Source organism: Trifolium pratense, linkage group LG7 (assembly GCF_020283565.1).
Source record: "Trifolium pratense cultivar HEN17-A07 linkage group LG7, ARS_RC_1.1, whole genome shotgun sequence".
In the NCBI taxonomy this organism is placed as follows: Eukaryota; Viridiplantae; Streptophyta; class Magnoliopsida; order Fabales; family Fabaceae; genus Trifolium; species Trifolium pratense.
Genome location: NC_060065.1, coordinates 18,923,876 through 18,936,553, shown reverse-complemented (window position 1 = coordinate 18,936,553; position 12,678 = coordinate 18,923,876). Strand labels below are relative to the sequence as shown.

At 33.6% G+C, this 12,678-nt stretch overlaps 2 protein-coding genes and 1 pseudogene across 2 annotated transcripts; all 3 read left to right on the top strand.

Moving 5' to 3' along the window:
* Positions 1-321: 321 nt before the first annotated feature.
* On the top strand, positions 322-4,793 carry LOC123893780 (E3 ubiquitin-protein ligase DIS1-like). The gene is made up of 4 exons (XM_045943580.1): positions 322-591; positions 2,767-2,996; positions 3,553-3,939; positions 4,190-4,793. Exons 2-4 carry the CDS (start codon positions 2,793-2,795, stop codon positions 4,508-4,510), a joined length of 912 nt encoding a protein of 303 aa, XP_045799536.1. The 5' UTR covers positions 322-591; positions 2,767-2,792; the 3' UTR covers positions 4,511-4,793.
* Positions 4,794-8,086: 3,293 nt separating this feature from the next.
* LOC123893779 (putative SWI/SNF-related matrix-associated actin-dependent regulator of chromatin subfamily A member 3-like 1) lies at positions 8,087-9,892 on the top strand. Its single transcript, XM_045943579.1, has 2 exons — positions 8,087-8,422; positions 8,926-9,892. The coding sequence occupies exons 1-2, from the start codon at positions 8,167-8,169 to the stop codon at positions 9,639-9,641; spliced, it is 972 nt and encodes a 323-aa protein (XP_045799535.1). The 5' UTR covers positions 8,087-8,166; the 3' UTR covers positions 9,642-9,892.
* On the top strand, positions 9,493-12,366 carry LOC123893781 (annotated as a pseudogene).
* The last annotated feature ends 312 nt before the right edge of the window (positions 12,367-12,678 follow it).

Genomic DNA, 12,678 nt, shown 5'->3' with positions numbered 1-12,678 from the left:
ATATTTGGTCTACATTATAGTCCAAATACATAACTTATTCAATAAACCTGAAATATTAACTTTTACTTATAATTAATAAGGAAAATGCTGGGCACTAGTTAAAGATACAAATATAGAAATTTTATCTCGTAAATAGTGTATTCAATGTTTTAATGATGTGAAAAGTTATTCTCTCTCATAATTAACTTTATCATTTGTTTTCTTTTTTAGTATGTTTAACTAGTGCCTCAAGGGCATTGTTTAGCATGACTCAATTAATAATATAGGGAATATTTCTTGACTCCAATATAAAATTTAACCAAGTTGACTTCAGCCGAACTCGAAGGTATAGTCAAAGTTAAGAAATTTCTTTTGAATTTGAAGTTCAAAAAAATGAACAAGTGAATGAAGGAGCGTGGTCCTACAATTTTTTAAGCCTTTTTTTCCCCTTTTCTTTTCCGCATTTTCCCGAGAAAAATCTTTAATTTGAAAATTCTTGTTCCACTTCAAGACGCGCACACTTCATTCAATTTATTATACACTTCGTTTGTTGAAAATCCAAAACCCTATTTCCTTTTTCATCTCATTCTTCTGATCAATTTATCGTTCCAGGTATTTTTCTCTTCACCTTCATTCTAGTTTTTACTTTATGGGTTTCTTCAATTTTTAAATTTTAGTTTTATAATTACTACTGTGATTATCAAAGTTCGATTTTTGTGTCTTTTCCCTGTTTTTATTTTTGGGTTTTTATTTTTATTTGTGTTTCTGGTAGATCTGTTGTTTGATTTTGAAATGTTATGCATCATGCATTTGTTGGTTGAGGTTAGGGTTTTAATCACCCTGTGCTTTTTAATGGTTTGCACAGTTTGTTCAGTTTAAGGTTTATGTTTGGTCTTTTGCTTAGGTTCCTTTTTATTTGTTTGGTTTTTCAATCAATGGGGTGTTTTGGAATATGGGTGGCATTTGAGTTGTGAATGTTCAAAATGAGTGTGTTATATCCCTAACCTCAACCAACAAATGCATCAGTGATTGGGTGGGCTAAAGTTCTTAATGACCTCCCCTGTGACAAATCGTTTGGGAGAATCCGAGTTCGATTTCCGAGAGGAATAATTCTAGGCTAGACTTTACTTTACTCACCTGGCAGCCGAACTCTAGATTACCAGGGCCCCTTTCCCTGAGAATTGCAGCGTTAACACTGAAAAAGAAAATGAGTGTGTTATAGTATTATATTATGTGCATGTGTGGCTAATTTTGGCTTTTCTTAGTATGATCTCTTTTGTTTTGTGGTATGTTTGGTATAATGTGTGTTGATTTTAATGAGAAGAGAACACGGTACTAGCGAAAGCTTAGCCTAGTTAATGTGTAATTTTTTGGCAAAGTTATTTTAGTTTGCTTTCTAGTGGTATGATATTGGTCTTGATGATTGTTGGGTGCCTTTGTCAGATCAATGTGTCTTTCGTAGTTTGATTCTTGAGGTTTAGATTTGTTTAGAGCATACTTTGATTGCCCAAATGTGTTGTTGATGGTGAAAGGCAAAAATCCCCCATATAAACAAGTCATTGCGGCCTATGGTGCTGCCATGTTGAACATTCCTTCGCAAATTGCCTATAGCAGCTGGCGAAAAATCTGCCACGCCATTCGCCGTAATGACACCACAGCTGCCATTTAACAACATGGTTGCCCGGTAGGCAGACTATTTTAGATTGGTAAGCGTTTTCAGTTTCTGATACCGAGTGTGTTTGGTGACATTCATGTCTTCCTTCGCATTCATTTCCATGCAATGTCAAAATGTCTTTCATTAATGTACACAAAGGAAGATACAAAACCTGCCTTATTTTAGCAGATGACGATTCATATTACAAAGGCGGTACTTAGGAAGGCGACAATTTACAATTCAATTGTTTCTTTGTTGTCTTTTTACTCCTGTCTTTTTTATACCTCCCTTGAGAACAAGTTCATTGACCTGATGCCTGCAATGTTTACATTTGACTTGGTCATGTTAATTAACTTTTTTTTGTTTTTCTTGTCTTTCTTTATTCTGTATTCTATTGGCCTCGTTTATTCGTACCTAATCAAGCCTGGTCAAACCAATGTATTCGTTTATTTGACTTGGTCATGTTAATTAACTTTTTTTGCAATGTTGTGAAGCACCGTGTCAAATTTTATTTTTTAAATGTAAACATATTATTAAATAGGGTAAAATATTCTAGTCAATGTTGCGGACGGCATGCCTCCCTAAAATTTGTAGTTTGACAAAGTTACTTGGTCAGTCCTGTTGCTCTTATGCACAGTGAAAATGTAATGTAGCTATTGTTCATGATTAAACTTTATTGTGAAAGAGATTCTTAAATAACATCGTTGGTCTTTTTTGAAAACCTGATATTTGACAAAGCACAACGATAACTCCTTTTTCCTTTTTGTACATGAGACGGGAAGCATAAAATGACTCCAAAAGCCATAAATATAGATTTGGTATGTAGTGGAACCTGTATGATTGGATTTGTGTTGTATTTTCAATGACAAATGTTTGTTCTTTTGAATGCTTGATGTGTGTTGTTTATCTTTCATAGATTCAGTCAATCTAAATTTATAATTTATTAATCCATTCTGCTATTCTAGAGTTTCTACATTTGCTTTGAAACCAAGTTTGATCCTGTAATCCAGCGAAGATGATGATATATTTCCCAGTGTTTGTCATTTAAGTAATTGGTTTTCATGGAAGAAACTAGCCAGTGCATGTAATACTTAACTATGTATTGATTCCGATGTTTTTTTCTCGTCTTGCAGGGCTGCTGGTGATTGCTCTTGCTAAGATGGCATTGAGTAATCCACTCTTTGATGCTATACGGAGTAACAGTGATGTTGATCCTCCTCAAATTGAAGAGTCAATAGATGTTGGTGAATTGATTAATGATCCTGCACAAACTGCTCCTAAACCTGCTGAAATTTTAAGCAGTGTTCGTGATCTTTTAGATTGTCCTGTATGCCTGAATCCCATGTACCCTCCAATTCATCAGGTTATTTATGATTTATGTTTTTGTCGTTAATTTTTCGCATTCTTGAGAAAGCGTGTTTTTTGGACCATTAAAACACTGGGTTTTTCTTCAAAAAACAATATGATGAGTTAATATAGATGGAAAAGTGAAATTGACTGGAAATGATTATGGAATGGTGTTACTGCATATTAGATTGGAGAAAATTAAAAAACAAATTCTCATTTTCGTAGTAACTTAATCTAAAACAAATTCTCATTTAGTGCTACTCCGGTCTCAAATATAAGCAAAATTTGGTCAAATTTTTTTATGTATTTGATCCAAATTTAGAATAGTAGAATGGATTAATAAATTTGGGGTTTATCTTACATTAGGAGGGGGCAGCAATATAGTCACTTGTAAGATTGCTACTAGGATCAAAAGATTCTACCCAATTAATTATGTAGGGTTGGGAGGGATAGCATAGCACGATCACAAAACATAAGTTCGAAACCAATATCATAAGATTGGGATGTATTCATCATTTAATATTTATTAATACCATGTCTTGCTTAACTTATCCATTTTGACAATATTGCAGTGTTCAAACGGTCATACTATATGTACAGATTGCAAACCCAGGGTACATAACCGGTGCCCTACTTGTAGGCATGAGCTGGGAAATATTAGATGTCTAGCATTGGAGAAGGTGGCTTCATCTTTTGCACTCCCTTGTAAATACAAAGCTTTTGGGTGCATCGGAATATATCCATACTACGACAAGTCAGAACATGAATCTCAATGTTCATATAGACCTTATAACTGTCCATATGCTGGTTCCCAATGCTCTATTGTGGGTGATATATCCTATCTGGTGAACCATTTGAAAGAAGATCACAAAGTGGACATGCACAATGGTAGCACTTTTAACCATCGTTATGTCAAATCAAATCCTCATGAAGTAGAAAATGCCACATGGATGTTAACGGTATTGTTTTGCTAAACTTTTTCCGTCCTTCTATTGTATAATTTGGGGCATGTTTGAAAGTAAATGTGTCTGTCTGCATCAGTTGATGATAATTTAGAATTTAAGCCACGTAATTATTCATGTAATATGACTTTCTTTGCTCACATATAAACAAGATAATTCCAATATTGCCAATTGTGGAATATCTGAGTAACTTCGAGTTTTATATTTTAAAGAACTATTTTGAAACTTTTACTCTGCCTATTTCCAGGTTTTCAGCTGTTACGGTCAGTACTTTTGTCTACATTTTGAAACTTTTCAACTTGGAGCTGCTCCTGTCTACATAGCCTTTTTGCGGTTTATGGGTGATGATAGCGAAGCAAAAAAGTATAGCTACAGTCTTGAGGTAGGCGGAAATGGGAGGAAGATGGTTTGGCAAGGAGTGCCAAGAAGCATCAGGGAAAGCCACTCCAATATTCGGGACAGTTTTGATGGACTCATTATTCAGAGGAATATGGCACTCTTCTTTTCAGGTGGTGACCGGAAAGAGTTGAAGCTAAGGGTTACCGGTAGGATCTGGAAAGAGCAATGACTGGCAGTAAATGATGTCCTTCGACTAGAAATTATATAAATAGTTTGTAGTGATACTTTTCTTGTAGTGAATATGTATCTTCTAGTCATATTTTGTAATTTAGGAGGCAATCTCTCTATGCTTATCCTTAAATTAAATGCATGATGAAAGTGAAATTTGACTAGTAATGGTCATGGAATGATGATGTTATGTTACTGCATATTAGATAGGAGAAAATGAAAAAGAGAATTCTCATGTTACTCTTATACTCTATATAAGGTGTGTCTGAGGCATGTTATAAGCACAAACTTAGTTTCAGGGTGTTGGTTTTTTCATTCAATATTGATTCTCCCATAATCTCATGTCTCACCTTTCTTCAATCAACAAAACCAAGATATTAGACTTTTAAGATATTTAAAAATTAAAATGTTTTATTTTCACAAATAATATATTATAATCAAATAAAAAAAATTATATCTTTTCAAAACACTTTAATACTAAATTAAACAATGATTCAAATAAGTTTAAATATTACAAATATCAGAAAATGAGTCTTTTTTTAATCAAATTAGCAAATAAATCTTAAATTTAAAATTTTAAATATTAGCAAATGAGAAATTGTAGGGAGAATGAATGGAGAAAGAATGAGTAGAGAAATTGTAGATAGAAAGGAGAAAGAATGAATGAGTAGAGAAATTGTAGAAGGAAAGCATAAAGAATGAGTAGGGAAATTGTAGGGAGAAGGAAGAGAGAATGAGTAGAGAAATTGTAGAGAGAAGGGAGAGAGAGAGAGAGAGAGAGAGAGAGAGAGAGAGAGAGAGAGAGAGAGAGAGAGAGAGAGAGAGAGAGAGAGAGAGAGAGAGAGAGAGAGAGAGAGAGAGAGATGAGTATAGAGAGAAGAAAACTTAAAGAAATGAGATTAAATGTGGTGGAGAAATGAAGGACATATATTGCCTCAACAAAAAAATGAAGGACATATATAGAGTAGGGAGAAAATCAGAGGAAAATATGGTGGAGAAATTGTAGTTTGAATTGTTTGAAGAAAAAAAGAATGGGCGCCTAAACATTACCGGCGGATTAAAATGCCGCAAAGCTGTACATTTTCGGCGGTTTTGGACAGCCGCTATATATGTATAGCCTTTGCGGCAGTATTTTCAAATTTCAACAAACAAAAAAAAGATTGGCCCCTAAAATTTGTTTTGAAACTGCCGAAAATTCCTATGTTTGAATTTTTTCCTACCTTTTTTTTCGGCGGTTTCAAACTGCTGCTAAAGCCACTAAAACTGCCACAAATGTTTTTGTTTTTAATTTTTGGATGCTTTTTTGACGGATTTTTTCTCCGACAACGTTTAAGCAAAGGACTAATAGAAGTTAAAATAAAGGACTAATAGTTCATAACTTTTTTTTTTCATCATCAGTATCTAGACCACCTAATATGATTTGGGGTCAGTTCTGGCATTAAGTCGTTTCAGCCTCATCTCAATCGCAGTTGAAAAAATTATGGCAAGGAAAAAAAATTAACATAACATTGTAATACTAACTACTAATAATTTGCCTTAGGGGGCGTTTGTTTCATGGATACACAATTGATTCCCATGTTTAACTTTCCCTGGAATATGAAAGTGGGAATCTTATTCCCAGGAAAATAGGGAAAAAAGTGTTTGGTTAGTAACTTTATTCCTGGACATTTTTTGTTAAAAAATTTCAAGGAATAACTAAACTATGTTTGGTTTTGGATGTATATTCCTGGGAATGAATATTAAAATTATCAAAATACCCCTGCTGTATATACAATGAAACCAACCATATATATTACCTTGGGGATCTACAAAATCTATTCGTGATTATCACCGTATTTTCAAAATCTGTTTGTATCAATGTCTAAAATTTACACAACTCCTTGCGTCAAAATTTTTTTTTACACAACTCCTGATATTGTTATTATAATTATAAAGTGTGCATCAGAATTAATGTACTCATTCGTTCATTCCACCCATCACCTTACTCAACACTTTTTTTTTTGTTTACTAATTGCAAAGATTAATAATTATAATTATCAACAAATCTCATTTAAAATTATGAGATTTCCAGTAAAGAATAGTGCAACCCTTCTGTTCCAGAAAACGATGTTGATAGTTCCATATGATTAACATCAACATCGCCGCCGCTAGCAGTAACAGTTGAACCACCATCTTGTTGTCTGTTAAAGGTATCTTCTAAAGCTTCAGGTTCGGAATTTGCCGTTACTGGAAAGAACTCATCTTGTTCTAGAAATAAGCATAGCAGAAAAACAACTAAACAGTTACGGCAAAAGTAACACTTCAATAAATAAAAAGATTCAAAGACAATTCGTACATGAGTTTTTTACTTAACAATGATAAAAACAACTAAACAATAAAATCACCAAAGAAAAATCCTACATAAGTGTTTTTCTTAATAAAATATTCGAAATAGTAAATATGCAAAATTCTACTGAAAACCATTGTTACGTAACAGCATGACCACAAACTTCTTCCTCAATTCAGGAGTATTCATAGCGAAAAAACAATCACAGAAACAAAATGGAAGAAACAAAATGGTTATTGTTTACTTATTGTTGTTGTTCCTGGTTGGTGGTGTTCCACGAGTTTGTTTGATTTTTTGCTTTTTTCTAGCCTAAAATTGTGTAATTTATTGGTATCTTTATCTCATAAAAAAAATTCAAACAAACAAATGATAGTCATCTCTGTTCCAAGAAAAATATATCAATAATCAACTAAAACCATATTCCCCTTATTCCACTCCTTGCTTCTTTCACCATACTCTCACACTAATTTATATTAAAAAAAAAAAATCAACGTGAGAGTGGAAAAAGTAGCAAATTATCGAGAAAAAAAGTAGCAAACAACAACATACAAATCTGAGAGTGGAAAAATTGAAAGAGTTTAAAAGAAGTAGATCATATTACCTGGAACAACAAGGAGAAACCCAGAGCCAGGAAAAAATTGCAAGTTGGTGATGAACAAACAATTTAGTAGAATATAAAGCAATTGTTTCAACGTGGAAATTGTTTTGGAGAGAAGATTGAGCGGGTAAATCAAAGGGTAAAAATGAGTTTTGACAGTAGAACATGGGTTCATGGTTTCTGGGAACAAAATTTTCCAGCCCTCATCTCATGGGAATAAATTGGAGAAGAACGTGGGGAGAAAGTGGGTAGTTTGAGGTTCCTGGGTACTTTTTATTCCAAGGCTTTTTTTTTGTTCCAATATACCAAACGTGGGTTTATTTATTTCCAGCCTCAGTATCCTGGGAATATTATTTTAAGAAGTGAAACAAACGCCCCGTTAAGAAAAAAAACTAAAGATCAATAAAAATAAAAAAAATGAAAAAAAAAACTAAAAATCGGTAATAATACACATTCTTTTTGTTCAGAGACCTTGGTAAGGAGACTTGAAAATTAATTAAATCATAAATTAAGAAATACAATAAATTATTTATAAAAATGAAAAGTTGGAGGCCCAACACACACTTGGAGGCCCAACCCAAAGCTAGGGTTGCAAACTAATATAAAAGGCAACCCTACGCACTATTCTTTCCTTAACTCTATCATTCATTCATTATTTTCATTATTACACTGAGCCTAACTTTTTTCTCACGCAAACCCTTTCTTTCTCTTCTTCAAGAAAATCATCGAATTAATGGCACTTTCACCACCACATAAACGCCGTAAACACAACAAAGACGTAAAATTCACAACTCATTTCGCTCAACTTTCGTTGACAACACGTGCGCATTACCAAACTCTGTTTGAAGAATCAAGAATTTGTTTTACTGAGAACAAGAACTATAAGGAATTGTTCCTGCGTCTGCTTCCAAAACTCCGCAAAATTTGTATACATTTTAAACTATATAAGTTTGAGAATGATCTTGTTCCTCTACAATTTGAACAACAAGGTTAGTAATGCTAAACCCTAAATTTATTCATTTATAAAATTCAACCGTTTTTTTTTTTTCTTTCTTTCATTTAATTAACAAAATCGCTATTTTTATTCATTTATTTAGTACTCCCTCTGTCCTTTTCTTGAGAAACGACTCACTTTTTAGGGTATTGCATCAGATACATTAATTATTCAACGAACCTAAAAAAAATCAACAGTTTTTAGTTATAAAATGTCGGAACCTACACTTATTTCATTCGATAAGAAAGTGAATGTTAGAGCAAGTGTCAACATTTATCTAAATGTGATTAGTTTTCAAGTGTACAAATCTAGATGTAACTGGCGGGAATAAACATGAAATTGCGATTAATGACTTTTATCTTTGTGGTTAATTAAGTTCAATTGATGGTTAATAAGTTATCCGATATTGTTGTTAAACACCGATATTCTTCTGCCTATTTCCAAGTGATCTTCTGTATTGGTTTTTAATCAAATGAATGTAATTGTATTGTTATGCAGATGTTTCAACAAACCTCAAATTGGAATCAATCCTAACTAGGAGGGTACTGCAAGAAAAAGTTGATTGTTCAATTTGTCTATCTACTCCTTCTCATGCACTAATCACAAGATGTACTCATATTTTCTGCCGAAACTGCATCAGAAAATGGTTCGCTTGTGCCAGAAACAAAGGTTTATGTCCTTATTGTAGAGGTTTACTCACTATAGATGACATGTTCTCCGAAACAAGGCCAGATACTAAGCTGGAAATTCTGATGAAACTTCTGCGACAAGATACCTCTACCAATTCAAAGTCGGTCATATTTACACGTTATGACGATGCACTTTGCTATTTTCATGTTCATTTGCATCATGCTGGTTTCAATTGTCTTATCTATACTACCAAAAAAATGAAATACTGTGAAAATAGTATCAAGAAATTTGAAAACAGTGATGGACCAGTAGTCTTGTTGGTCGACTTTGAGACTGCTCGCAGAAAACAAATTCTCATAAATGCTGAATGCAGAGTCTTTCTGTTAGATGCATGTAGAAAATCTACGGAAGAAGAGTTGGTCGCTCGTGTTACACAGCCGGTGTCTGTTTCAAGATTGATATCTGAAAACACAATTGAAGATAAAATACTCTCGTTGGATGAGATGTTTACTGAAACCGACACTTTGGATTTCTATGATGACAAGGTCCTAAGATATTTACTGGATGAAGATTCTACGATATGATGTAATGTATTATAACCAATAACAACGGTGTTGTAGGTTCATTGTTTGTGAAACATAGCATAGGAACCAGATGAATCTTTAATGTGAAACTTTGAGATCCATTATCTGTAGTGATTAACACAATTGAACGAAATTTATTATCTACGACAAACAAATGTATGAAATATTTTTGCTGCATCGTCCTGTGTCATTGATGCTTGCATTGATTTTGTAATTCAATTTATATGAAATATATAATTTGGGTAATGTAATTAATCTTGTACCTTTCTTTACTTGCTTAACAAGAAAATGCAATATTGACTATTCTGTGCAACAACTTGATAATATTTTTAAGTGATTTTTTTTTAAGCAATATGACTTTGTTAGGGGTATGTTACTGCAGTTTCTGCATTTCTTATTTTGTTTTCTTGGAAAAAAGAGAAGATATCTTTTTTTTATCTCCCAAAAATGACAGAGGCTAAGATACCTAGATTGAGATTACACGGTCTTTACATTAATCCTTTGACGGATCATTTCTTTTTCAGAGGTTGGCATATTTCGACTATATGACACCTCAAGTTTACACACATTTCAAATACTATGTATTAATTCCGATGTTTTTTCCTCGTCTTGCAGGGCCGCTGGTGATTGATTGCTCTTGCTAGGATGGCATTGAGTAATCCACTCTTTGATGCTATACGGAGTAACAGTGATGTTGATCCTCCTCAAGTTGAAGAATCAATAGATGTTGGTGAATTGATGAATGATCCTGCACAAACTGCTCCCAAACCTGATGGAATTTTAAGCAGTATTCGTGAGCTTTTAGATTGTCCTGTATGCCTGAATCCCATGTACCCTCCAATTCATCAGGTTATTTATGATTTACTTATGATGGTTTTGTTGTTGATTTTTTATGTTCTTGAGAAAGCGTGTTTTTTGGACCATTAAAATACTGAGCTTTTCTTCAAAAAAAAACAATATGATGACATAGATGGAAAAGTGAAATTGACCGAAAATGATCATGGAATGGTGTTACTGCTGCATATTAGATTGGAGAAAAGGAAAAAACAAATTCTCTTTTTCGTAGTAACTTAAACTAAAAATTATCTCTAAGGCTTGTCATAAGCACAAACTTAGTACTACTCCGGTCTCAGATATAAACAAAAATTGGTCATTTTTTTTTTATATATTTTTAATGTATTTGGTCCAAATTTTAGAATAGTAGAATGGATTAATAAGTTTGGAGTTTATCTTAGATTAGGAGGGGGAGGCAATATCGTCACTTGTAAGATCGCTACTAGGATCGAAACATTCTACGCAATTAATTAGGTAGGGTCGGGAGCGATAGCATAGCAGGATCACAAAACATAAGTTCATAACCAATATCATAAGATTGGGATGTAAATTTCATCGCTTAATATTTATTATCCCATGTCTTGCTTAACTTATCCATTTTGACAATATTTTGCAGTGTTCAAATGGTCATACTATATGTACAGATTGCAAACCCAGGGTACATAACCGGTGCCCTACTAGTAGGCATGAGCTGGGAAATATTAGATGTCTAGCATTGGAGAAGGTGGCTTCATCTTTTGCACTCCCTTGTAAATACAAAGCTTTTGGGTGCATCGGAATATATCCATACTACGACAAGTCAGAACATGAATCTCAATGTTCATATAGACCTTATAACTGTCCATATGCTGGTTCCCAATGCTCTATTGTGGGTGATATATCCTACCTGGTGAACCATCTAAAAGAAGATCAAAAAGTGGACATGCACAATGGTAGCACTTTTAACCATCGTTATGTCAAATCAAATCCCCATGAAGTCGAAAATGCCACATGGATGTTAACGGTATAGTTTTGCTAAACTTTCTTCTTCCGTCCTTCTATTGTATAATTTGGGGCATGTTTGGGAAGTAAATGTATCTGTCTGCATCAGATAATGAAAATTTAGAATTTAAGCCATGTAATTAGTCATGTAATTAACTCTATTTACTCACATATAAACAGAATAATTGGCTTTTCTGTGATTTATGGATTACACACTAATCCACACTGGTTTCCAGGTTTTCAGCTGTTACGGTCAGTACTTTTGTCTACATTTTGAAACTTTTCAACTTGGAGCTGCTCCTGTCTACATAGCCTTTTTGCGGTTTATGGGTGATGATAGCGAAGCAAAAAAAAAAGTATAGCTACAGTCTTGAGGTAGGCGGAAATGGAAGGAAGATGGTTTGGCAAGGAGTGCCAAGAAGCATCAGGGAAAGCCACTCCAATATCCAGGACAGTTTTGACGGACTCATTATTCAGAGGAATATGGCGCTCTTCTTTTCAGGTGGTGACCAGAAAGAGTTTAAGCTTAAGGGTTACCTGTAGGATCTGGAAATAACAATGACTGGAAGTAAATGATGTCCTTCGACTATAAAATTATATGTAGACTAAATAGTTTGTAGTGATACATTTCTTGTAGTGAATATTTATCTTCAAGCCATATTTTGTAATTTAGGAGGCAATATCTCTTTGCTTATTCTTAAATTAAATGCATGATCATGTAGCCAATGTAGGTGTACTTCAGATCAATCTCTCTTTGCTTGTCCTTATTAATCAACTGTATGATGAAAGTGAAATTTGACTAGTAATGGTCATGGAATTATGTTACTGCATATTAGATAGGAGAAAATGAAAAAGAGAATTCTCATGTTACTCCATATAAGGTGTGTCTGAGGCATGTTATAAGCACAAACTTAGTTTCAGGTAGGGTAATCGTATCCGAACCAATCCAAAAGTAAAATCGCAAATCGAACCAATCCAAATCGAAACCGCAAAAAACCGCATTTAGTTTTAACTGCACGGATCATTTTTCTTCTAAACCGCACAGTTTGGTTTGCGGTTTTCATTTCAGAAAACCGAACCAAACCGCAATATTTAACTTAACTCTATCAACTATTATCAATCAACCCAAATTGAGTTCATAAAACAGTAGGTTGTCAAAAAGTATCATTTCCCGCAATCCATAACCATACTATTTGTATTAATTAAAAATAAGTTATTATGT